The sequence below is a fragment of the Macrotis lagotis genome, chromosome 4, assembly GCF_037893015.1.
Source record: "Macrotis lagotis isolate mMagLag1 chromosome 4, bilby.v1.9.chrom.fasta, whole genome shotgun sequence".
Taxonomy (NCBI): domain Eukaryota; kingdom Metazoa; phylum Chordata; class Mammalia; order Peramelemorphia; family Peramelidae; genus Macrotis; species Macrotis lagotis.
In genome coordinates, this window is record NC_133661.1 from 47,901,935 (window position 1) to 47,928,169 (window position 26,235).

Sequence of the window (26,235 nt, forward strand, 5' to 3'; positions counted from 1 at the left end):
CCAAGACTGAACTTTGACCTTCTTTGTTTTCAAATATGGGATCTCATCTCTCCTTACCCATCCTGGTCACCCCTCAGCATCCACCAAGCTGCCAAGTCTGATCAGGTCTCCATAGCAGCATCTCTTGTATCTGCTTCGTCTTTTAAACCTCCCTTTACCACTCATGCTCAAGGCTTCTCCATCTTTAATCTGACCTGTTGTTGTTTTGGTGTGGTGGTGGGATTTTTGCTGTTTGCCTTTTAAGACTAGGTCTCTCTATGTCACAGGACTGAAAATTCAGGGGCTTCCAGACTTAGCTCCACTCTGATCAGACCAAGAACTTTGACCTTCTTTGTTTTCAGATATGGGGTCTCATCTCTCCTTAGGCAGCCTGTTGCTTGCCAATCCCACCCTCCACATTCCCAGGTACTCATCAATATTAATACTGATTTTAATACAGAAGGTGGATTTAATGCAGCTCAGAACTCCCAAGTTTCAAGAGATCTAAAACCTGAGCCTCCTAGGTATATAATAGCTTCTTAAAATTGGTCTTCTTACCTAAAATCTCTCCACTCTTTTATCCTTCTTTCATACAGTCAATTGCTATAGAAATACTAGCTATTATTCTCTTCCATCATGACTCAGCTCCACTTTTACCATGAAGCATTCTCTAATAACCCTGAAAATTTGTTCTCCCTTTCACTCTCCCTCTCCCTCTCCTTCTTCCTCCCTCCCTCTCCTCTCTCTCTCTTTCTCTTTCTCTCTCTCCTTCCTCCTGCATCTTCCTATCTGTCTCTTTTTGTCTTCCTCTCTCTCTCTCTGCCTCTTTGTCTCTGCCTATGTCTGTCTCTCTTTGTCTTTGTCTTTCTGTCTCTTTGTCTGATAACTCTCTTGGTCTCTGTCTGCATCCCCCCTTCTTCTCCTTCCGCCCATATTTCTGTCTCAGTCTGTCTCTTTGACTCTGTTTGTCTCTCTGACTCTCTTTCTCTTCTCCCTTTCTTTCTGATTGTCTTTCTTTTCCCATCTGTCTATTTTTCTGTCTGTCTGTCTGTTTCCTCCTCTCCCCCTGTCTTTATATTTCTCTCTTTCTCTCATTATCTGTCTCTGTCCCTCTCTTTGTCTCTCTGACTGTCTGTCTCTCTTTATCTGTCTCTGTCTCTCTGTCTCTCTCTGTCTTAATTTCTCTCCCTCCCAATCCCCTTTAAATTTGTTTGGTTCCCTCTTGGCCTCTGTCACATTCTCTCTTCAATGAAACTCATCTGCCTTATCTTCTAGATTGTAAGCATCTTGAAGAGAGGGACTGTGTGATTCTTCTCCCCTTCACATATCTCATGTCTGGCCCAGTGCTTCATATTACAGTGCTTAATAAATGTTTATTTAATTTGCTGAATTGATTAACAACTGGGACCCAGACAATTGCATCTGCCTTGGAATTTGACCAAAACAGTCCTTCCTTTCATTAGCAGACTTGCCAGATGCAGATTCTACCCTTCCCCCACCGTGGTCCAGAATCAACAGGGAAGGAGAAAATTGAACATTCTGCAGTCTTTTCTGCTCCACAACAGTCAGGTGTTTCTATGGAGCAGCAGTGACGTGCTAGGCCAGTCTATCCAATGATTATTAGATGCTGATCAGTTGGAGGATAGAGCTGCCCTCCCAGCCCCTGGAGGGGGGGGTGGAGATGGGGGCTGGGAGAGGATTGTTTCTCATTCAACTTTATTCAAGATGGCTCTCTCTGAAAAATCATCCCTCTTTCCTTGATACAAATTCAGTTTGGATTAAAAATCAATAAGTATGTATTAAACCCCTAGCACAGGTTTGGTGCAAAGTCCTTAGAGACAAAGGATAAATCTGATAGGCCTACCTTCGTGGGTGCTTACAATCTAATAGGGACAAAATAGAATGTGTTGTGATACGTATGCACAATAAAACATGATTGTTTAAGAAAAATCTAAGCAGAGACATGGGAAGGAGACATCATTGATCAGCAAGCTCAAGCAAAACTCCAGGAAGTTTGGTTAGTATTTAAGAGGACAGCTGCAGTGCAGTAGAAAAAACATCAGACTTAGAAACAAAAGACATTGGTTTGAGTCGTGGTCTTTTCTCTTACTTACCTTGGACAAATCTTTAACTCCCTTGAGCCTCAAATCTTATTATCTGCATTATGGGGAAATAAGGGTCAGCTATATAGCATAGTGGATAGAGTGGATCCAGAGTCAAGGTGACTTATCTTTCTGACTAGCTGTGTGACCCTGGACAAGTCACTTAATCTAGTTTGCCTCAATTTCCTCATCTATGAAATGAGTTGGAGAAATAAATGGCTAACCTCTTCTGTATCTTTCCTAAGAATATCATAGATGGAGTCACAGAGGGCTGGACACAATTGAAATGACAGAAATACAAATGGGGAAATAATGGTTGCTCCTCCTTCACAGAATTGTTACACAGCTTAGATGGGAGAAAATGTACAAAATACTATAGAAATACAAGGCATTTGAGCAGTTGTCTACTCTCATTTTGCCAAGATGAATGTAAAATGTAAAATTATAGATGGGAGGGACCAATTTATTTTTTTGTCTTTGTAGCTCCAGTATGTAACTCTTTGGTTGAAACCCAGTAGGTGCTAAGTCAATACTGGTTGAAATGAAATTAATGGGTTAGATCACATCCAGGGTATTTTGCTCAGTTCTGGCCGCCAAATTTTATATATGTAAAGTATTCAGAGGAAGGTAACCAGAAACATGAATATAAGAATTAACAGAAGAATTGGCATTGTTTAGCCTATAGAAAGGTTATGGAAGACATGGTTGTTATTTTCAATTATCTGAAGGGGTAAAGGGATTAGACTTTTTCTCCTTGCCTGCGGAGGGTAGAGCTAAAGATAAGTGCAAATAGATATGTCAATATAAGAAAGAGTTCAAAACCATTCAACCTTCATTCTCCAGACTTAGCCACCATCCTTAAGCTGCTTCCTAACTGTAGTCCTGGTGGGCTTCCTATTGATGAATTTGTCATGGAATTTCATTTTGGGGAAGGGCCTCAGACCAGCCATCCCTGGTTCTCTTCATTTGGTCACCATGTTCTAAACCCTCTTCTCTCATGTCCCATAGTTTCTCCCAACTCCTTGCTTTTCAGCTCACCTTTTTATGTGTTGTCTTTCCCCATTATAATGTAAGTACTCTGTGACTTGCTATCACAAAATTAAGAACTTCATAAATGCTTGTAAGAAAAAAATGCTAAAAATGAGAGCTCTCCCAAAATGGATGCCTCAAAAGATAGTAGGTTCCCCCCCCCCCCACGGTGGTCTTTCAGAAATATCCAGGTGATCCCTTGTTGGAAAAAATGTAAGGGAGATTCTTAGTTGGGTCCAGATTGGTCTTGATGGTTTCAATGATGTTCTCCAGCTCTGAGAACTCTATAACTGATTCAGGTTGAGAACTGAACAGAAGAGAAAAAGAGAAGACATTCTTGGCTTTGGGAACAACTTAAGCATAGCCACAAAGGTGGGAAAGTGATGGGGTGGGGCAAATATGAGAAATGATGAATAGTCTGGTTTGGCTTAGATCATAGAGTACATGGAAAAGAAGAAGAACTCAAGTCTTTGAGAACTAGCCAAAATGATTCTCAAGTCCGAGAATTTTCAGAGTTGGAAGGGACCTCCTTGAGTAAATATTTCTGGAATGATTGATGGATTGCTTTTTGCCTTTGCATAGTCTTCAGTCCTGGGCTCATTTCGAACAACTGGAATAGTTCAGTCTCCCACTTTGCTTTTCATGAATGATTCAACCTTCCAAGGGGATGGGCCTTAAGGAGACTGGATTAACCAGGTTCTTAAAAGTAGAGGCCAAGAAAAAACCCTTTTATAATCTTCAAGTCACCTCCAAAAGAACATGGTGTGTGTTTATTTATCCATGAAGCTGGAAGTCAGGAGACCTGGAACCTAGTCCTGATTTCCACATTTGAAACAAGAAAGAATCAATTGCATCAGAAACAATTTAGGTCAGACAGTAGAGAGAAAGAGATTTCTAATTGTTGAAGCAACATCTATGGACATGATGGTTTCTATGTCTAAAGATGTTTAGAAAGAGGGTAGGTAGTTAACTTTATAGGGTGATTTCATCCCTGTCCTGTCTGAAGATGGAGGAATAGGAATGTATTAAGTGGCTGCCAGAGGTCTCTATATTAGATATTTGTTGAATGCCTTCTGTTTAATCCCAGTCCTGTGGTAGAGATTTAGGAATTGATAGAAGAGCAGAGGCTTAGACTCAATCTGCTGATCAGAGAAGACAAAGAGCTAACCATCTAAGAGCTTGCCATCAAAATGGAAGATTTTTGTAACTAACTGAAGGCAATGGTACCCACTTTTCTGGAAATCCTGAGAAAATGCTAGAAAGACTGAAGGGAAAATGTGCTTTTCTTCAACAAACTCGTGATCTCATGATCACAGATGTAAAGCTGTATTATAAATTCAAAGATGAACTTAAAAGGAAACTGAGGTATAGGAAAGTCAAGTGACTTGACCAAAGTGGCACAGCTAGTAAGTCTAAGAGGTAGGATTTGAAGCCAGGTCCTCCACACTTACTTGCTCCATGTTGCCTTTCAGAGATGTGGAGTCAAAGCATAAACTCTCTTCTCATTCTATGCAATTCTTGCCTGTCTTTCCCTAGGTCTTCCATAATATTTGTCCTTGGTGCTCAGGAAAGTCAGTGCCTCTGATCTTTTTCATGTTTTTTGAGTTTGTGTTTTCAATGTATCTGATATAGGGTACTGGCAGAAGTGGAGTGTTCAAAACACTGATAGAAAGAGTGTAAAGTAATTCTTCCCTAGGGTCCACCAATGGTTCACTGTGTGACCTTGGACAAGAGTCAATAGCTCTGTGCCTCAATTTTCTCCTCCTTAAATGGTAGAATGGAACATCCATAGTAGAATGCTTGATGATATGTGTGGTATTGGTTCTAATATCAACTCTCCTATTTACTATGTACATGTGACCTTGGGCAAGTCATTCAAACTCATTAGTTTTCTCATTTGTAAATTAGTTTGTAAGTTAGATCCAATGCTTTTGAGATTTCTTTCTTCCTCTACATCTTGTGGCAATGTTACTAGATTTCCTTCTAGCTTTAACATCCTAGGAGTTCTCTGCCTTAGAGGAAGAGACTGGAGGGAGACTGGGTTATCCTCTGCTTTCCAGTTCTCAGATAACCAGGACTTGTCCTTTCCAAAGGAAGGAACAGAAAAGTACACAGGGCCTGTGTGTACATATGCACCCCTCTGCTACTGGCTTAGTTTCCTTACTATTCTTCTTGGAGGCCAGATGTCTTCTAAGGTCAGTGTCATGAGTCAGTGCTAAGGAGTGAGAGCCAAAAATTGAGAATTAGCTTCTAGGGCTCATTGTAGATCTTTATTTACCTCCTCAGAGCATTAAAGCAACATCCCAGTAGTGGCTGATTGCCAATGATCTAATTCCTGGAAGGGGACTCTAGGCCCCCTTACTGACCACCTATTCCCAAAGGATACCCTTTTCACCCAGGACCCTAGAAATCAACTGAGAAGCAACAAATGGTGTTCCAGGGTGCTAACTATTGGCTGGACTCATTTTTCCTCCCAACTGACAGAGTTGGAATCCCTACACAACCTCTGTCCTCGACTCTTGGCAACTTTGCATCCCTGTTGAAAATGCTTTCTTATATCACTTCTCTGAAAAAAAAATGTTCCCATTTTTGTAGAGACAAGATCTTGGTAATGAAATCAACAAGTCAAGTCAAGTCAAATACTTGTTGAGCTCCAAGTGGTGCAATGGATGGAGCATTGGGTCTGTAGTCAGGAAAACTTTTCATGAGTTCAAATCTGACCTCAGACACTTGCTAGCAGTGTGACCTTGGTCAAACCTGCCTCAGTTTTCTCATCGATAAAAAGAGCTGGAGAAGGAAATGTTAAACCACTTTAGAATAGTTGACCAAAAAAAAAAACCCCAAAATGGGGTCATGAAGAATGAGACCCAACTCAAACAACTGAAGAACAATAACAAATGTTCCAGATCTGTGTTAAGTGTTGGAAATACAACAGAAGAAAAACACAATTCCTACTCTCAAGGATGTTAGCATCTAAATGAGAGAGATAACAAATCAGAGAATGATAGAGTTAGAAGGGACCTTGAAAATACCCTATGCCAACTTATTCAATTTACTTTCGAGGAAAATAAGACCCAGCGGGTGACATGAATTCAGCAAAGGTTTTCACCACTCCATGGTGCAACCTTCCCAGAACAGTTTTAGATTGAAGAATGACAGCCCCTTTGCTTAGAAGAGCAAAGAGTTGATAAGATGACTCCCTTGGTTTCCCCCATTTGTCATCTATCAATAAAATCCCCTGTCCAAAGATCCCCCCCCCCAACTGATCCTTTCAGAGTTTTCTTGCTTTAGGATCAGCATTGAAGGAGGAGGATCCTCACTCAGTCCCTCCCACCTAAAGGTGAAAGTGTTTTTCAGACATTCTTTTTTGACAAGAGCAGAGGTTGCTAGAGGGACTTGGGAGCCTCCCTGGGAAAGAATTGCTGAAAATAGATAAAAAGCAGTCATTGTGAGGTAAACTCAGCCTTCTCCAACTAAGCCAGAGCCATAAATCTAGATCGAGAGGAACTTTAGGAATCATCCCATCCTTCTACCTCATTTTACAGATGAGGAAACTGAGGCCTAGAGAAGGTAGAGTCACATTTGAACCCAGATCCTCTGATGAGTCCACATCAAGTACTCTTTCGATGGTTCTATGCTGCCTGTCTTGGAAAGTTCTCCCTTATTAAAAAAAGACCACACCCTTCCAACACACAGTCCCACCCTGTGGCCTTCTCTCTGGGTCTTTGGGCCTCTGAGTATTACATCACCACAGATGACCAAGTGGGGCTGTAGGAAATGAGAGCCATATTGCTGACAAGCAGAAATTCCTCCTGGGAAAACTGTCCAAAAGAAAAGAGAAGCATTGTTCTTTCTAGACACAAACACATACAAAACACACACACACACACACACACACACACACACACACACACACAAACACACACACACGCCTGAACCTGAGGAGAAGGGACTGGACTAATCTTTGCCTAGGGATCAAGGAGTAGGGGAACATGAGCCCATTCTCAGGAGGAGCAGAGCTGGGGGCTGGGGAGAGCCATACTTAAACTTCTGCTCCCAGAGACTCTCTCTCCAAGCAGAAAACTGAGATTACCTTGTAGATGGGAAAAACGTCATCCAGAGCATGTCTTTGTTTTTAACTATTTCCCATCTCTTTCTATGTATTAATTTTATATTTCTGCTATGTTGGTTTTATGTGTATTTGTTGTCATCCTGCCCAACTGGAGTGTAAGATCATTGTCTAGGGATCATTTTATCTTTTCCCCTTGTATCTCTCTAGGGTCTGGGGGCTTAATAAATCAATACTTGCTGTTTGATTGATGGATAGGCTAAGGACAGCCAAGTCCTTAAACTACTCCACAAGGGAGGTAGTGGGATATTACCTTAAAGCATTATATAAACACTAGCTCTTACTGTTACTAATTATTATGTTTAGTATATGTGGAGGACTCCCTGGACACACTGTCCTGTCCTAATTGTGGTGGGAAGAACAGGGAGGCAGAACATACTCACGATGTCCCAGCCCCAGCTCTGCCACTAATTCACTTTGGGATTTGAGACAGGTTGGTTCCTCTTTGTAGGTCTTATATTTTAGAAAATATGGCAGCAGGGTCTGACTAAAATGTTCTCCAAGGGGTCCTACCTTTAAGGGTCTGGGAGGAGAGAATAGGAAAAAGACTTGCCCACAGTTCCCAGGAGACTTTTATTAAAGGGAGAGAGGGGCATATTGGACCTCTTCATAGGCCATCTACATCATTGCTCATGAGCACTGTCCAGACTCTGAAGGCTATCTCCAGCCTGGGCTCCTCTGAGTCACCCATGCTCTCTTACCCAGAGACCTTTGTTATGATAGCTACTACTACTACTACTACTACTACTACTACTACTACTACAACTACAACTACTACTATTAATAACATTAATAATTTCTTTGGGGCAATTAGACCTATGATAAAATCACTGTAGGGAGCTTCAGGGGAGAAAATCCTCTATCAATACAAAATCAGCTCCTACACTCATATTTGCAGTCTTAGAGAGTTTCCTGAAGCAAAACTTGAATCCAAGTCTTCCTGACTGAATCCAGTTTTATTCATTAGGCCCTATTTATTACAACTATTACCACCACTATTACTACTACTACCACTACCATCACCATTATCACTACCACTTCCACTACTAATATCACTATCACCACCACTGCCATTACTATGATTATCACCACCACCACCACCACCACCACCACTACTACTACTACTACCACCACCACCATTATAACTACCACCACCACTACTAATATCATCGCCACCACCACTACCACTACCTCTGTTACTACTACTACTTGTACCACTACTGCTTCTTGTCCTTTGTTATCAAAGAAGACCAAAATCAAAGATCAAAATGACAACACTATGTTAGAGATAAATTACAGTGTGCCCAACTGTGGCTGATCAGATCAATATGAGTTTGAATGCTCTACCACAGGACAGGCACAAATAGTCCATGTGAACACCGAGGGTGGGTACTTTAAACTTACAAATGTCATGTTTCCTTTGAGCTGCTTCAATTCCTTGCTCATAGAGCTCAGCCCCCTCACTGATGAGGTCATGCCATGTTGGGTGGTCCTGTGCCAGTGTCTCCCATTCTGCACAATTAATTCTAAAGTTCTTAAGAGAGGCCTTTAGGGTGTCCCTGGTATCACTTCTTCTGACTCCGCTTGTGAGTGCTTGCCATATGTGAGTCCTCCTCCTCCTCTTCCTCCTTCTCCTTCTTCTTCCTTCTACTACTACTACTGCTGCTGCTATGGTGGCTTGCTCATGTTTATACAGATTTTTATCAGGATCTGGGGAGAGCAGTCCCCAATATACATTACCTTATTTAACCCTCACTAGGTAGCATAGTACTCTAAACATAAGAAAGTATAGAAGATAGAAAACTTTCCTAAAAAATCAGCAAAACCTGGTTTCAAATCCTAACTCAGTTAGAGGAATTATTAAAGAGTTGTCTCAATGGAGTAATTTTCTTTTTTTTTTTAATTCTTATTTCAGGCAGTGGGGTTAAGTGACTTGCCCAAGGTCGGATAGCTAGGCAATTTTTGTGTGTTTGAACTCAGATTTGAACTCAGGTCCTCCTGACTCCAGGACCTGTGCACTATCCACTGCACCACCTGGCCCCAATGGAACGATTTTCTACACTGGGAATTCCCACATGGATAAAATCGAAGATCTGCCCCACTCATTGCACTGCCACTTAACAGTCTTGTTAAGATAGTTACTTTGGCTTTAATTAGTCTCATTGTGCAAATGAGTAAACCGAGGCCCAGAGAAGTGATGGGTCTTGTGAAAGAGTGAAAGAACTAGTGGGTTCTGAGTCTGTGTGTTGAAAAGGGGTTGGAGTCAGTCCATGTGAGCTTTGGGGATCAGTCTGTGACTGAGGTATAGCATGAAGCCAGAGGTCTTACAAGGCCATTGTGTTTACACTTTGGCTGTTCATAGCATCAAATGAGATAACCACCACAACAAAAATGATAATAATTATAGTGATATACTTAAAGGTTTGCAAAACCACTTTGCAAATATCTTCTCATTTTATCTTCACAACAACCCCAACTTTGGAAGATAAGAGTGTCATCTCTCCAAAGCTCTGAATGGGCTAGATTCCTATCCCCATACACATATATGTCTATATTCCTTTATGGGACTATAAGAGTTGTATGAATGCACATTGTTACCATATATAGATATATATATATTTAAACACACAGCTCAATTTCTAAGTGTATGCATATCATACGGGAACCCATGTGTATTTGGATACATGAAGTGTATGAACACATGTTTCTACATACAAACATGTATGCAATACATATATCTGCTCCTCTGTGCATTTTTATGTGTTAGATGGGATATATGTGTTTGGATATTGGACTATGTGTATGTATGTGTCCATGGGCTCCTATCCAGGAACACACATATACACAAACATGCATTTGCATTGTGTATATGATTTTATATGGGAGTAGCTAGGTAGTATAAGTGGATAGAGATGCAGTCTTGGAGTCAGAAGGACCTGAGTTCCAATGTGGCTTCAGATACTTGATACTGAATAGTTATGTGACCTTGGACAAGTCACTTCACCTGACTGCTTTGCATCCAAGGCCATCTCCAGGCATCTTAATTCACATCTAGCCAGGACCCAGATGGCTCCAGAGGAGAAAGTGAGGTTGGTGACTTAGCATAGCCCCCCCCCCCCCAACTCAAATTCAATTCACACTCCTCAAATGTCATGGTCTTTTTTGAGAATAAAGCACAAACATCGATTTTATAAAGTTGCTCTATTTCAGATTAATGGCTTCTTTACTAATCTTGTACATTTTATGAAATGAAAGCCTCAATTCTTCAAAGCCTAGGTCCCTGAGCTTCTCCAAACTGCCAAGGTGGTCCGTGACCCAGAAAAGGTGAGAATGTCACCACTCTAAGTTGCTACTTGAGAAGGCCCAGGTTCAGGACTGGGAAGAGGCAGACAGGCTCACTTTGGGAAAGGGTTCTCCGAGAACGAGGGATTTCACCCTGTGTGGAAAAAAAGAGAATTGGCTCATGGTTGGGCCTTCAAAACTCTCTTCAGGGAGGAGAGAATTCGCCAGGCCCCCAGGAAGGTCACTGATGATCTGTGAGCAGAGGCCCCTATGAGGGAAATGATCTGTCCCAGGTCCCTGCCTGGAAATGCTGCTTCCCCTCCTGCCAAGAAGGCCACTGGAGTCTGGGGCCCCTTAGGAAATGAGGCAATCGTTCCAGAGGCCTTGGGTAATGGGAATGCTGCTAGCCAAGGCTCCCTGTAGCCCTCCTCCCTTACTGCCCCCCACCAGGATTAACCTCATCCTCCCTTTCCCCTCGTTCTCATCATTCCTACAGGGTGAAGTCTTTCTGACTGCCTTGGGAGAGGCTCCTGAGTGAGTTATTGAGTGGGTCTGGGCCCAGGGGGAAAGGAAGGGGCCATGAAGGTGTTGTGGGGGGCTCCAGAGCTGGGGAGAGGACACTCTGGCAAGGGTCTGAAAGTCAACTTTCAACTTACCTTCCTTGTCAATCTGAGCCAAGTAGCTACTAAAAGAGAGTTTCCAGGGAGTCAGAGGGGAGGGATGGCAAGGAGCAAGAATTCATGATTCATGAGACCTGCTCCTTCTCAAATTATGGAATGTTAAAGCCTAGCCAGCCCTAACCCCTAACTTTAGAGATGGGGAAACTGAGGCCCAGGGAGGAAATGTGATTGACCTGAGTTCACACAGCCAATCAGTACCAGAACCAGAATAAATATTTGCTTTCCCCTATCTTCCTTTGTCTCTCTGAGGGGTACAGTGAGAACCATAACTCTGGGTCTGGGGTTCAGTCATTTTCAGTTGTGTCTGACTCTCAGTGACCCCAGTTGGGGTTTTTTTTCTTGGCAGAGATACTGGAGTGCTTTGCCATTTCCTTCTTTAGCTCATTTTACAGATAAGGAAACTGAGGAAGTGATTTGCTCAGGGTCACACAGCTGGTGTGTGTCTGAGGTTAAATTTGAACTCTAAATGTAAGTGATTTTTTTTTCCTACCGTGTCTCCTAAAAACTAGTATTTCTATAACATTTTAAGACTTGCAAAGCATTTTCCATATAGTATCTCATCCGATGCTCACAACAGTTCTAGAAAGGGGAGGCTATTTTTATCTCCATTTTACAGATGAGGAAACTGAGCCTACGAAATCTCAGTCCGACTGGGGAAAAGGTGTACACACAGGAAGGAAAGCAGTTCAGGAAGAGTTTGAGATGAAGGATAGAGCGTAAGGGGCAGGGGCAAGGGCAACTAGAGGAACAGCAGTTTGGTGAGGGCTGGGGTGACTGATTAAAGTTTCATGCACTAGGCCTTGAAGGTTGTGGAGAATAAGCTCAAGTAAGCAAAGAGGAGAAATGACCAGAATTTAAGTCTCTCCCTCCCAGCAAGCCAATGAGGACAGAGGCAGGTGCAATAGCGGAGGCAGGGAGGGGGTAAAAAGGGGCCAAAGAGGGCAAAAAGAGGGAGTGGGAAAGGAGCATGGAGGCTGGTGCCCAGGGATTCTGGGGCTAAGGAAGGTGAGGTCTTCATATGTCCCTGAAGAGTCACCCCGGGGCAGGAAGGGAACCCATCTGGCCCGTCTGCAGAACCGGGAAATTCCCAGGAGGGGGTGACCAGAGGAGGGAGCATGGAAAATCCTTTGTCCCAGGGCTGCTGATCCAGCAGGATTCTTAGCCCGGGCATTCGGCCTGACCCTTATTGAGTTTGCTTTGGCTAGGGCAATGTTTCCTTCATTTTAGCTTGAAACAGAAAGACTTTTTTTTTTATGCCTCTGGACAAGCCCTGGATTCATCCCTCCCAAGTGAACTTACTAGACCTCGGATCTAGACCTGGAAGGGGCCTCACTCTGCAGAAGGGGAAACTGAGGTTTACAGAGATTACACAGTAGGCTTATAGGATCACAGATTGGCAACTAGGTGGTAACTGAGGATAAAGCCTTGAACCTGGAGTCAGAAAGCTAGGAGGCCAAATGTGGCCTCAGACTTTTGTCTGCCTCAGTTTCCTCCTATATTAAATGAGACTTTGAATGGGCAATCATCACTCCCTAAGAGTGGACTACATATATGTTGTAATGTTCCATAGATTATAAACTTCTTGAAGGCAGGGACTAGTGTCCACCCTGCAATAAGGTTATAGATGTAAATCTGGAAGGGACCATGAAGGTAATTTAATCCAACACATTCATTATACAGTTAAGGAAACTTAGGTGTAGAGAGGTTAAGTATTTTGCCCAAAGTCTACCAGTATTAAGGATCTACTGCTATGCTGATCAGGCAGAAGAGTGCCAGGCCTAGACTCAGCCAGATCTGAATTCAAATCCAGCTCTGTGACCCTGAGCAAGTCACTTAATACATTATCTCAGTTTCCTCATCTATAAAATGACTTGAAGAAGGAAATGACAAACCCCCGTATCTTTGCCAAGAAAACCCCAAATGATATCATCAAGAGTCAGATACAACTGAACAAGAAAAATGTTCTACTCACTGTGTTAAGTTCTAGGGATTCTAAAAAAGGGCAAAAGTCAGTCCCTGTCCTCTAGGATTTCAGTCTAATAAGGAAGGCAACATGCAAACAATGACAAACAAGACAGATAAATTTGAAATAATCAATAGAAGACATTAGATTAAGAGGGATCAGAAAATGCTTCTCCCAGAATATGGATCTAAACTGGGATTAGATGGAGACCAAGAATTGGAGTTGAAGAGGAAGAGGATTCCAGGTATGAAAATGAGAATGTCCAGAGGCTAGAGATGCAGTATTTTGTGTTTTTGGTACAAGAATCCACCAGGGAGACCAGTGTAACAGGATGTCAGAGAACATGGAAGGGAAGAAAGTTCACAGAGATCTTTGAAGAAAGGTACAAAGGGACCAGGTTAGAAAGGACTTTAAACAGCAAACGGGATTTTATATTTTATCCAGGAGGCAACAGGAAACCATTAGAGTTAATTGATTCATGTGATCAGACTTGAATTTGACAGCTGTAAGGGACTCCTCTTGTGAAAATTCTCTCCACAGATGCACATTGCTATCACATCAGTCTTGGAGAATTGTGTGGGGCCACCCCACAGAGAGACCACACAGCTAAGGAGTATCACACAGCTAAGACTATCGGAGGCAGAATTCAATCCCAGCTTCTTCCTACTGCAGTGTGTGATTTGCTCATGTAGGCATTTAAAATGGGAATGGTAAATAAAATGGAAAAGAATGGAGCTAAACCAAGTCAAAGTGCCTCGACTCTGCTTGGAGATGGGAGTGATGGGGAGGCTGTCAACTCAAGCCCTTGCTGACTTGGGGTCTTTTGTCTCTCTCTTCCAGGTCTCCCTGATCTGGTACCTGATCCCAACTATGTGCAAGCCTCCACCTATGTCCAGAGGGCCCATCTTTATTCACTGAGATGTGCAGCAGAGGAAAAGTGTCTGGCCAGGTAAGGGGCACATGCCACAGTTGACAAGACTGAGGGTCCAGTGGAGGGCGGTGCTGGGGACTCTTCTCCACCATTAACTAACTCACTGTGCAGCCTTGGACAAATCATGCACCTAATTCACTCAATCTGTAACACTCTCATCCTTGATTCCTTTCTCCCTGAAAAATGTAGAAATTTTGCTTTCCAAGTGCCCCAGAATTAGGGTCTTACACAATCAGATCTGATTTACTACAGAATTACAGAAATTTTCCCCAATGAAGGTAGGGGCTGGGAGACTGTTATTTTCTCAGTCATTATTCCCCCACTAGGCTTTGCAATGTGCTATCAGTCATCCATTTCATGTCTATCTCTTCCAGAGAAAGAGACAAAAACCTCAGAAAATTTCCATAGCAACAGAGTCCTTTAAAATGGAGGATATGATTATAGGATGATTTTGTTGACGTTGGTTCTGGCAGGCCCCAAGGAGCAGAGGGAGTGGGTAGTGAAGCAGGTTCAATTCTACTCTAATCAATGGGAAACAATAGGAAAAGCTATATTTTAAGTTGTGTGCCATCGATTCATTCTCTGTGGGTGAGCTGTCTTATGTTTTAACCAAAGTCATAAAATAAAAAACCCACCAAAAAACCCAACCTGTCTGTTCTCATTGTCTCTACTTTCTTAACATTCGTTTTTCAATCCCTTGCTATCTGGCTTTCACCTGCCTTCTCCAAGGTTAGCCCTAACCTCTTCCTTGCCAAACTCAATGACCTTTTTCTCAAGCCTCATCCTTCTTGATCTCTGTGGCATCAGCCTTTCATCCTAAACGCTCTCCTCCTGAGATTCTTGGGTCACTCTTTTCCCACCGTTCTGGTCCTAGCTCTCTGACCACTCCTCAGACCCTTTGTTAGATTCTCATGTTCCACCCCTGCTGTATGGGAATATATCAAGGTGCATTATTATTGCTTCTCAGTTGTACATATTTGAGGTTTTCTTAGAGATACCACAGTGGGTTTGTCATTCCTTCTCTGCTTCATTTTACAAATGAGGAAACGAAGGCAAACAGGGTTAAGTGCCTTGTCCAGGGTGACATAGCAAATAAGTGTCTAAGGTAAGATTTGCTCTCACAAAGATGAACCTTCCTTAGCTCTAACCATTGTGCCACCACCTGCCCTGTGTTCATTAAAGAGATAAGAAATTAGGCTTATGAGTCAGTACATACTAATATCATCTTTTCCCCCTCCCATTAATTCTCTCCAACATTGTTTTAAACTAAATCTTTTTATATCTTCTGCTTTTTCAGTATCTTGATATTTGATCCCTCAATGTTTTCAAAATTCATATATATAATATGTATATATATATATATATTCAGTACAGATTTCTTTTGTGTAAATTTGATTAGATTCACCTATTTTTCCCAACAACTCTATCCACTCAATTACTGGTCTATTCTGTTGGCATACTCCCTTGACACATCTCCCTCTAGAGAGGCTTCTCCTATTTTGTTTAAGCTTTTTGTTATTATGCTGGTCATCCTAGAGTATTGTTAGTTCTGGGTATTTTTTCTAAAAATGACATTGATAAATTAGAGAGTCCAAAATGATGAAAGTTCTGGAAACTATGTCACCACATAATTGGACCTAAAGGAACTGAGGATGAAAAGTAAAAAACCATGTACTCTCTTTTCATACTCTTTATTTCTATTTTTATTGTACCAGACAAGATGCAATAAAACTGGCAAACAGTAACTTTATCATTAATAAAGGGTTAAAGCTATATGGAAACAAAAATATTATTAATATAACTTAGTTAAATAAGAAGCTATAAGAAAGTGACAAGATATTTCAAAGACAATGGATCATACTAATATCCCTTATCAAAAATCTATAGTATGCAGCTAGTTTGCTTTTTAGAGAAGAAATGGCTTTAATTAACAAAAAGAAAAATAAAGATGAAATTAATTGTCTGTGCTTAAAAACATTATAAATAGAACACAGCAATATTCCAAAGGAAATAAAAAGAGATATAAGAGCAATAATTAATAGGAAAGAAAAAGAAAGAGAATTACTTTAATCAATGGAACTAAGAGCTTTAAAAAAATCAATAATGTTGACATTTTAGGAAACAATCTCACAGAAATAAAAGAAAAACACCATTCACCCAGTGGAAAAATAAAAATAGATCATTAAAATTGCAAGGAAAATTAATAATATCCTTAAGAAATTTTGCACACAAATTGAGGATCTTAAGTAAAATGAGTAACTGTTTGCAAAAATATTCATGTTAAAACCCACATGAGAGAAAATAGATAAATAAACAAATTTCAAAGGAACAAATCTGACAAATCATCAGTGAATTACCTTGAAAAAAAATTTAAAAAATGAAAGGATATTTTGGGGTGAATTTTTCCAAATCTTCAGAGAATAAATAATTCCCATGCTCTGTAGAAAATTGCTAATTAGAGAAAGATGGACTGATATCCAGTTTATTTTATGAAACAAATATGATCTTGAGTCTAAACCTTATAAAACCAAACTTTAAAAAAAAAGGCTAGGCCAAATTCATTAATTATTAGCAAATAGAAAATACTACTACATTAAAATAATTTCTTCATTCTAGTCAAATGAAATATAACCAACAATAGAAAAATAATTCAATATTAGGGAAACTAGAAGCCATTAAAAAGAAAAAATATTTTAAAATCATGGAATCATAAAATTCCTTCAATGAAAAAAAATTTATCCATGACTGTTAAAAGCAACCCTTAAAAAGGAATAAAATTATTGTCCCTCAATTTAAAAAGAGATATTTAGCTAAACTCAGAGACAGAATTATATGCAATGAAAAAAACATCAGAAGCATCTTTTACTAAAAACAGGCATAAAACAAGATGCCCATGTAGCCATTTCTATTTGGCACTATTAGAAATTACAAGAATAAAGAGAGTAACAGAAGAAAATGATATCAAAATATTATTTTCAGATGTCATTAATGCTTATATAGAAATCAATCATCAATTGCAACAATAAAATGTAATGACAAATGAATTCAGTAAGATTGCAGTATAAAGATAAGTCCATAAAAAATGTTTGTTTTTTCATATATTATCCATCTAGAATGGGAGAAGCTAGGTGGTGAAGTAGATAGAGCACTGGTCTGGAACAGGAAGACATTTTCCTGAGTTCAAATGTGATCTTAGATACCTACTAGCTGTGTGACCTTGGGCAAGTCACTTAACCGCATTTGTCTCTGTTCTTTATTTAATTGGAGAAGGAAATGAGAAACCACTTCCTTATCTTTGCCAAGGAAACCTCAAATGAGGTTACAGAGAGTTAGACACACACACACACACACACACACACACACACACACACACACCCAACTGAACTTGGGTTTTCCTGACTTTCTGGTCAACTTCCTATCCAGTAAGCCAGACTGGTACCAGGGATATAAGACAAAAACAGGAACAGTCCCTCCCTTCAAAGAGCTTACATTCTATTGTGCATAGTTAAAGTAAATGCATAATAAGTTATTTTTATTTTTTTAAGTTTTTTTTTTCAAGGCAATGGGGTTAAGTGGCTTGCCCAAGGCCACACAGCTAGGTAATTACTAAGTGTCTGAGACCGGATTTGAAACCAGGTACTCCTGACTCCAGAGCCAGTGCTCTATCCACTGCACAACCTATAAGTTATTTTTAAATAGAATAAGGAAGCTCAAATTTGCTTTGGAACTGATTTTCATTGCTTCTTTTTTCAATTATATTGGGAAAATTTGTAAAATATTTTTAATAGTTGTCAGTTCCTTAGAAAAATTAAATATTTACTTTGAAACACACACAAAAGAACAATTCATGGTAGGCTGATGTTTGCAAGTTTACATAGATTTACAGATCAGTGGAGTGCCATGCACATGGTGCCTCAATTTCTGAAAGTTTTTGATAAATTGTCTTATGATACAATTGACAGATACAGTCTAAGGAATTATTTAACCATTTATAAATCTATGTAATTCCATTATCAGATCTAAATAGTGATAATCAATAGATGATTAGATTTTAAAAGATTATTGTTTCCCTGAATCTGAATGGAAAAAAGTTGCTAGTAAAATGATGAGACCTCAAAGGCTAGAAAAATGGACTGAATCTAATAAAATGAAATGCAATAAAGAGAATTTTTAAAATACTATGCCTCATTTCAGAAAGGCAACTGCACAAGGACAGAACTTGGGAACCTAACTAGAAAACAGTTTTTTTTAAGGTTTTTTTTTTTTTTCCAAGGCAAATGGGGTTAAGTGGCTTGCCCAAGGCCACACAGCTAGGTAATTGCTAAGTGTCTGAGGTCAGATTTGAACTCAGGTACTCCTGACTCCAGGGCTGGTGCTCTATCCACTGTGCCACCTATAAGTTATTTTTAAATAGAGTAAGGAAGCTCAAATTTGCTTTGGAACTGACAATGATTTTTCATTGCTTCTTTTTTCAATTATATTGGGAAAATTTGTAAAATATTTTTAATAGTTGTCAGTTCCTTAGAAAAATTAAATATTTACTTTGAAACACACACAAAAGAACAATTCATGGTAGGCTGATGTTTGCAAGTTTACATAGATTTGCAGATCAGTGGAGTGCGATGCACATGGTGCCTCAATTTCTGAAAGTTTTTGATAAATTGTCTCATGATACAATTGACAGATACAGTCTAAGGGATTATTTAACCATTTATAAATCTATGTAATTCTACTATCAGATCTAAATAGTGATGATCAATAGATGATTAGATTTTAAAAGATTATTGCTTCCCTGAATCTGAATGGAAGAAAGTTGCTAGTAAAATGATGAGACCTCAAAGGCTAGAAAAATGGACTGAATCTAATAAAATGAAATGCAATAAAGAGAATTTTTAAAATACTATGCCTCATTTCAGAAAGGCAACTGCACAAGGACAGAACTTGGGAACCTAACTAGACAACAGTCTTTTTTAAGGTTTTTTTTCCCCCAAGGCAAATGGGGTTAAGTGGCTTGCCCAAGGCCACACAGCTAGGTAATTACTAAGTGTCTGAAGTCAGATTTGAACTCAGGGACTCCTGACTCCAGGGCCGGTGCACTATCCACTGTGCCACCTAGCCACCCCTAGACAACAGTTTTTACAAAAAGAGCTTGACTATTTTAATAGGCTATAAAGCTAATCAATAATGCACGTGGTAGCTGAAAGAACTCAATCAAACTTCAGGTACATCAATAGAAAGTTAAGATCTAGATTAAAAGTATTGGATTTTTTCCCCCATTTCATCCCAGTGCTGCATATTTTGTGCCAGATTTGGCCAAAAATATGTATTCCACAAGAGATCAATTATATTTTCAATGTTAGTTTCTTCTTAACTACCCTATAAATGAACCTAAAACAACTAATACAAAATGTGCATAAAGCATATGTTTCAACATACATGCTCCCATACCAAAAGAGTTAAAGCCCTACTATGCTGTCCCAAGGTCAAACTACATCGGAATAATTTTTTGCCAGTTGGGTGTGTCACATTTAAAAGAGGTTATGTCCAACTGAAACATGTCCAATGGTAGGAAAACTGGAAACCATATGAAGATCCACTGGAGTAACTGGGAATCTTTAACCTGGCAAAGAAGAGATTTTGAGGAACATTATAGCTCTCTTCAGGTATTAAAAGAACTAAGAAAGGAAAAAAGGAATTTAGCTTGCTTTTCTTGGCCCCAGGGGGCAGAACTAGGACCTATTAGTGAAAATAGCAACATAGAAGATTTTAATTCAATAAAAGAAATCTGAAAAAATTTATGGATATTCCTAACTTGGTATCCTCAGCTGAGGACCATAGCGGGTTTGGTATTTGTATGTCTCTGAAAACCTTTAGTGGCTCTGTGGTCCACTAAGTAAAACTCTGGCTTTCAAAATTCTTTACAACCTGGCTCTAGCCAATTGTATTGCAGATACAAACATTGTTAGGGTAAGAAGTAATCCTAGGACTCAATTTGTACAACCTCTATATTTTATAGATGAAGAAACTGAGTCTTAGAGAGACCAAATGACTTTCCTAAAGTTATATGGATAGTAAATAGCAGAGTAATTCAAATCTTGGTTTTCTGACTTAAATAATAATATCACTACACCATGTTGCTTCATATGGTGCAGAATTTGTAAGAAACAGAGGTCAGGGTGGCTAGATGGCACAGTGGATAGAGCACCGGCCTTGGAGTCAGGAGTACCTGAGTTCAAATCCGGCCTCAGACATTTACTAATTGCATAGCTGTGTAGCCTTGGGCAAGCAACTTAACCCCATTGCCTTGCAAAAAAAGAAAAGAAAAGAAAAAAGAAACATAGAGGTCACCTGGACCTCATTTTGCAAAACAGGAAACTAATATCCAAAGAAGCCAAGTGACTTACCCAACTTAACACAGGTCCACCACCAGGATTTGGACTCCAGTCCTCTGACTTCAAATCCAGTTTTTTTCACTATTTCTACTCCTTTGGCAATGGTAGTCATAGTGATAGTGGTGGTGGAATAATATGAGTTGTCCTTACTTCATTCAAACTGACCATTTGTTATCCTCTATTCTTGTGATGATTTTTTTCAGTTTATGGACCTTTGTTCATGCCAATCCCCATGCCTGGAATGGATTGTCCACCATTAAAGTTTCTTCCTTTCTTTAAGGACCAACTCAGGAGTCACTTTTTCCATGAAGTATTTCTTGACCCCCCCCCCCCCAACATCTCCTATGTGAAGTAGTATAGTACAGTGGAAAGAACTCTTACTCTGTTATCAGAGGACTTGGGTTCAGTTACAGTCCCTGAAGCTCTAAGTCATGAGCCATAGGCAAGTTAGCCTCCCAGGACTTCGTCTATAAAGTGAATGTTAGGCTCCCTGTTTTCTCATGTCCCCTTCAGCTCTAGATCTGTGATTCTGTGGTCTTTCTCCTTAAGTTTTTCATTGCACTTTGGATGTCACTCTCCTTTTCACCTATCACGTTCTGCCTCATAGTATGTTTATCTGTGTACATGTCTCCTCCTTCATTAGATTGCAAGCTCCATGAAGGTAAGTATTATGGTTCTAATCATCTGCCTCCCCAATGACATGTGCTCAGGCATTCATTAAATATTTAAGCTGCATTGAAGATGGGATTATTTCTTCCAACAATTAGTCCTCTAATATTTTCCATAAATGCCAGTGACTCTTTCCCCAAATCATTGACTTGGTCAAGATGACAGTAGTGACTCCCCTGATAATTCCCCTGATATTCTTCCCTGTCCTTTTCCCTCCAGCACTGCCTATAGCCCTGAGGCTACAGACTATGATGTGCGTGTCTTGCTGAGGTTTCCCCAACGAGTGAAGAACCAGGGCACAGCTGACTTTCTTCCAAATCGACCGCGCCACACCTGGGAATGGCACAGTTGTCACCAGTAAGTAATGGTTCCCAGAAGCAGCAGGAAGGAATCAGGGAAAGGCAGGTAGATGGCATAAGAACCAATACCTCTAAGATATTCTTTTAGCCTTCCTGTTGGAGGGGTCTTTTCCTGCCATTATCATCCTATGTATCCATTTGTCATTTGATTTCAGAAAAGCAACATTTATAGTTTATAAAGGGACAATGACACGAATATTTCAACTTTGATATATAATGACTACCTTTGTCATGTAATGTAAAGAGTACCAGAAAGTCTTTTTCACTGTCCAAAAATATTTCTTCCAGTAACATAAAATTCCACATTTAGGGTTCATAACTTTGGGTAAAGTTGACTCACATTTTATACTGGTTTGGTTTTAACGGGTGTCACCAAGTTGGAAACTTTTTGAGTGTGGACTAATATGACTGTTGTCTGAGATCCAATCTAGCTAAGTATAGAGAAGGCTCACTATCAAAAGACTGGCCACCAGGTGATTAATTTTTTGATCATAACAGCCCATGAAGTTCAACTGCTAATGTGAGGAGGGGTTGTAACATGCCTAGGAGAAAATATTTTCACACCAATGAATTCATGTATCTTTTAAGAAAGAAGGCATTCAAGACCTCTGTGAAAATTTAAACTGTGAATCAAAGGAAAGGAACAAAATATGTACACATTTTGATATGGTATTCCCTAACAAAAAAGACTATGAGCTTAAGATACAGTGGGGCAGACCCAGATGTGGGTCACAGGGATGATAGAGGATGAGGAGAAGTAGGAGGTCATTAGGTTGGGTGAAGGCATTTGAAAGTCCTAATAGGAAAAGGCTTGATTCCTAGACTCATCCCAAAGGGCAGGTAGAAGATGACCCTCTTGTTCCTTCAGCCCATCTTTTGGAAAAGGCAGGTAAAAGGATGAGTAAAAGGAGAAAATGGAGTAGCCCTCAATGGTACAAAGGGGAAAGAGCCATGAACCGGTTACAAATGTTGGGGATTCTTCAGAAATACTTGGGTCTTCTGTTCAGCACCTTGGTCAGCACTGTGGCATCCTGAGTGAGGCACTGTTAAGAGAGTCACAGCTGAGCATCTTTGTTCTTTGCAGGCATTACCATAGCATGGATGAGTTCAGCCACTATGACCTTCTGGATGCTACTACAGGCAGAAAGGTGGCTGAGGGTCACAAAGCCAGCTTCTGTCTAGAAGACACCACATGTGATTTTGGCAACCTGAAACGCTATGCCTGTACTTCCCACACACAGGTCAGTGAGAGGAAGTGAGTGAGGGAAAGCCACAGAAGTATGAAGAGGGCAATGTGCAATAGGAAAATCTAAAAGGTTTATCGGTCCTTTCTGGGTAAGACATTGTGTTTAGTGGATAGACTATGAACCTTGGCTTACCTCAACCATGAACTAGCTAGCTGTGTTATCCTAGGCAAGTGTCTATACAACACAATAACAACCAGAAATCAAGAACACCCACTTGATGCATCAGTGTTTTTATTGAGCATCCACTGTATACTTAGTAATATAGAATTTACTGATGGATTGACTGATGTTGGCTTATGGTGATGAGGAGGGCAGAGAAAGGCTAATCTGGGAATCTTCCAGATATTTTAGAAAATTAATGGAGTCCATAAGATTAATGTGGGCAGAGATAAAAATCTTAAACAATTCCCTGGATCAACTAAAAGTGAGAGTTCAGGAAATCCTGTTCTTTTCACTGTTAAGGTCCCTTCATCTGGGGACATAATAATGATTGTTTCTTTACTGATTTTTCAGATATTAGATATTAGATCTCCATCTTTGTCTTCCTGTTTGGTGTCAGCTCTCTCACCGTGCCTTCTCTCTTAGTCTTACTCTGAGAGGTGACTTGAAATCTGAGAGATCACTGAAAGAAAAGTCATAAATCCCGAGTTCTAGACCTGGTTATACCTCGAACTTGGGTAATTTAATCAATATCTCTAAGCCTTGATTTTTTTTTCTCTTTAAAGTGAAGAAAATTGGACTAGATTCTCTCTAAATCATGGAGTATCAGGAAAGAAGACTTGAAATAAAAGAGGATGACTCAACCCCTCCACCATCCCCTAGGCCTGAACAGCAATTAGTCAGTCCTGGGGACCCACAGGAAAAGGGTTTGGGAAAAGAGCACAGTGTGGGAGGTGAGTAGCCTAAAGGAGGGGTTGAGTTCTGAATTCTGTTCTCCCTCCCCCCTTCCTCTTCTCAGGGCCTGAGTCCAGGGTGTTATGATACATACAACGCTGACATCGACTGCCAGTGGATTGACATCACTGATGTGCAGCCTGGCAACTACATCCTCAAGGTAGGTTTCCATGGTAACCAAGAGAGGCAGCAACCCTAGGGGATGAAAACAAAGAATACATGGGTCAGATACATGAGTCTTGCCTCTGCATCTACACAATTTGAGCATAAAATAAAAAAAAATTCAGTTCTTTATCCAGGTTTTTTCCATGTCTCATCTACAAATGCTTAGAATTAAGAAACTAAAGTATTGTGTTGGAGTGGGGGGATGGTTGGAATGACAGAATTTGTACTTTCTAAGGGGATTCTTTATATCAAACACATAGGTTTCCCAAAAGATCATAATAAAACCTTTGGCAAGGACATCCCAATGGGCAGGGTATTGACATTAAAAAAATACAGTGGGGCATTTGAGGGCCAGAAAGGATGAAAAAGATGACTTGATACATGCCCCTTCCTCAGGCAAGGTGGCCTTTTGAACCATCTCTGAGGCATCTCTCCCTTCCTCACAGAGGGTACAATATAGCCTCTTGTAAGCAGCACATCTCAGAGTCCCAGACTTTAGGTCAAAACATCCTTTTAACTAGCTAAAGCCCTTTTTCCTCATTGGGAACAAAAAAGTGTTCCCTATTTTTTCTGAACACTCTCCTAGAGAACAGGATCTTATGCTATTCAGCTAAGAGTTCAGACTGAGCTTTCTATGTAAGGGAAGGGAGTCAGCCCCCTCTATTCAGGCTCATTCAAATCCCAATCATGGGATTTGGGATCATTCTTCTCTGGAGCTTTATCACTGTTCATAAATATAGGGTTTATTGAGCTTGTGAACCATGAAAATGAATTATGAGGAATATGTTTAAACAGATGAGTATAACATGATAATAGCATAACATATATGGTAGGAAGCAGCCTGGCCTTGAGTTGATCATCAATACTATATTGTCAGTACAAATCACTTACTAATTTTGTATCCTTGGATAAATGGCTTCACCCCAGTGAGTTTATTTTCCTTATCTATAAAATGGGCATAATAGTAAGCTCACTCATCAGATTGGGGCAAAGATCAGATGAAGTAATGGAGGTAATGTGCTTTGTGAGTTCAAGCTATTGAAATATGCTTTGTTACCATAGCAAACCACTCTTCTTAATGATAACAGAGCTGCATATGGTACTTTAAGGTTAGAAAAACACCTTACCTACATTGTCTTATTTCAGTCTCATAACAAGAGCATCATTTTAAAGTGGAGGAATCTGAAGCTCAGAAAGATGAAGTGAGCTGCCCACAGTCCCCCAGCCAGTAAATGTTGGAGGCAGGATTTAAACCCAATTTCTTCTATGACTCCAAATCTAGAATTCTTTCCATCATCCCACACTGCCCTGTTTACACACAAACCACTAATGTACTTTTGACAACCTATTTAGCCTTAACTATTCATTAAAGCAGGCTCAGGGGAATCTCTACTTGGCAACAATTTGTTAATGGCTAGAGGTTACCTTTTTAAAAATTCATTCATCCAGCACATTTTGTCAGTCATTCAACAAACATTTAAGTGCCTACTGCCTGGCAAACACTGGACTAAGCATTAGGCATCCGAAGAAAATCAAAATACAGACCCTGCTCTCAAGGAGCTCATGGTGTAATGGAGGAGAAAACTTACAATTAACGGTACAAACAAGATCTTTACAAGATAAATTGAAGATAATCAGAAGAGGAAAGGCACTAACATTAAGGGAGATTAAAAAAAACATTTATTATGTGTTGTACATTATGGGGATGCAAGGATGAGTAAGCTATGATTTTTTTGCCCTTAAAAGCTTATAATCTAGCACCTGGAAGTTTTAGAATCATATTTATTTTTAAATATCTCCCAAATAAATCTTAGAATTTAGATCAGCCTCTCTCTCTTTCTCTCTTTTCTCACACACATGCACACACACCCAGCAAAAAAAAAAAAACAACAGAGTCCAAAAAATTAAGATCTGACAGTATAGCAATATCTCTGTCACAGGTGAATAGTGGCAGTGCTTGAAACCCATTATCTGTGAATGAATTATGTTTCTTTTACATTCATGTTTAGGTAGCAATAAGCTCTAGCTGTCAGAAATTTCCTCCTTTAGAATCACAGATGTGAAAGAGGGCTAAACAGATTATAACTCAACCATCATTATCTTGGGAAGGCTTCAGTTTTTCTTATGAAAGAGAGGGAAAGGGTAATTTTGTGACCTCCCTTCATATTCTTTCTCCCAGGTGAAATCATTGCTTCTGACCAAGTTCCCATCTCCTTCCCTTTGCCTCATAGGTGCAGGTGAACCCAAAGTACATTGTGCTGGAGTCTGACTTCACCAATAATGTTGTGAGATGCAACATCCACTACACCGGACGTTATGTTGCCACCACGAACTGCAAAATTGCCCAGTAAGGAGACCATAAGTCCTCACAAAGGATTTCTTCCTTTCCTTCCATCATCCTGCCCTCATCTATT

At 40.1% G+C, this 26,235-nt stretch overlaps 1 protein-coding gene across 1 annotated transcript in view; it reads left to right on the top strand.

Moving 5' to 3' along the window:
* Nucleotides 1–26,235, top strand: part of LOXL1 (lysyl oxidase like 1) — a 70,332-nt gene that overhangs the window by 29,842 nt on the left and 14,255 nt on the right. Inside the window, exons 2-6 of the mRNA XM_074232683.1 lie at nt 14,005–14,113; nt 21,376–21,513; nt 22,600–22,756; nt 23,721–23,816; nt 26,053–26,168. Of these exons, the coding sequence (XP_074088784.1) occupies nt 14,005–14,113; nt 21,376–21,513; nt 22,600–22,756; nt 23,721–23,816; nt 26,053–26,168 (616 nt within the window). The remainder of the gene's footprint in view (nt 1–14,004; nt 14,114–21,375; nt 21,514–22,599; nt 22,757–23,720; nt 23,817–26,052; nt 26,169–26,235) is intronic.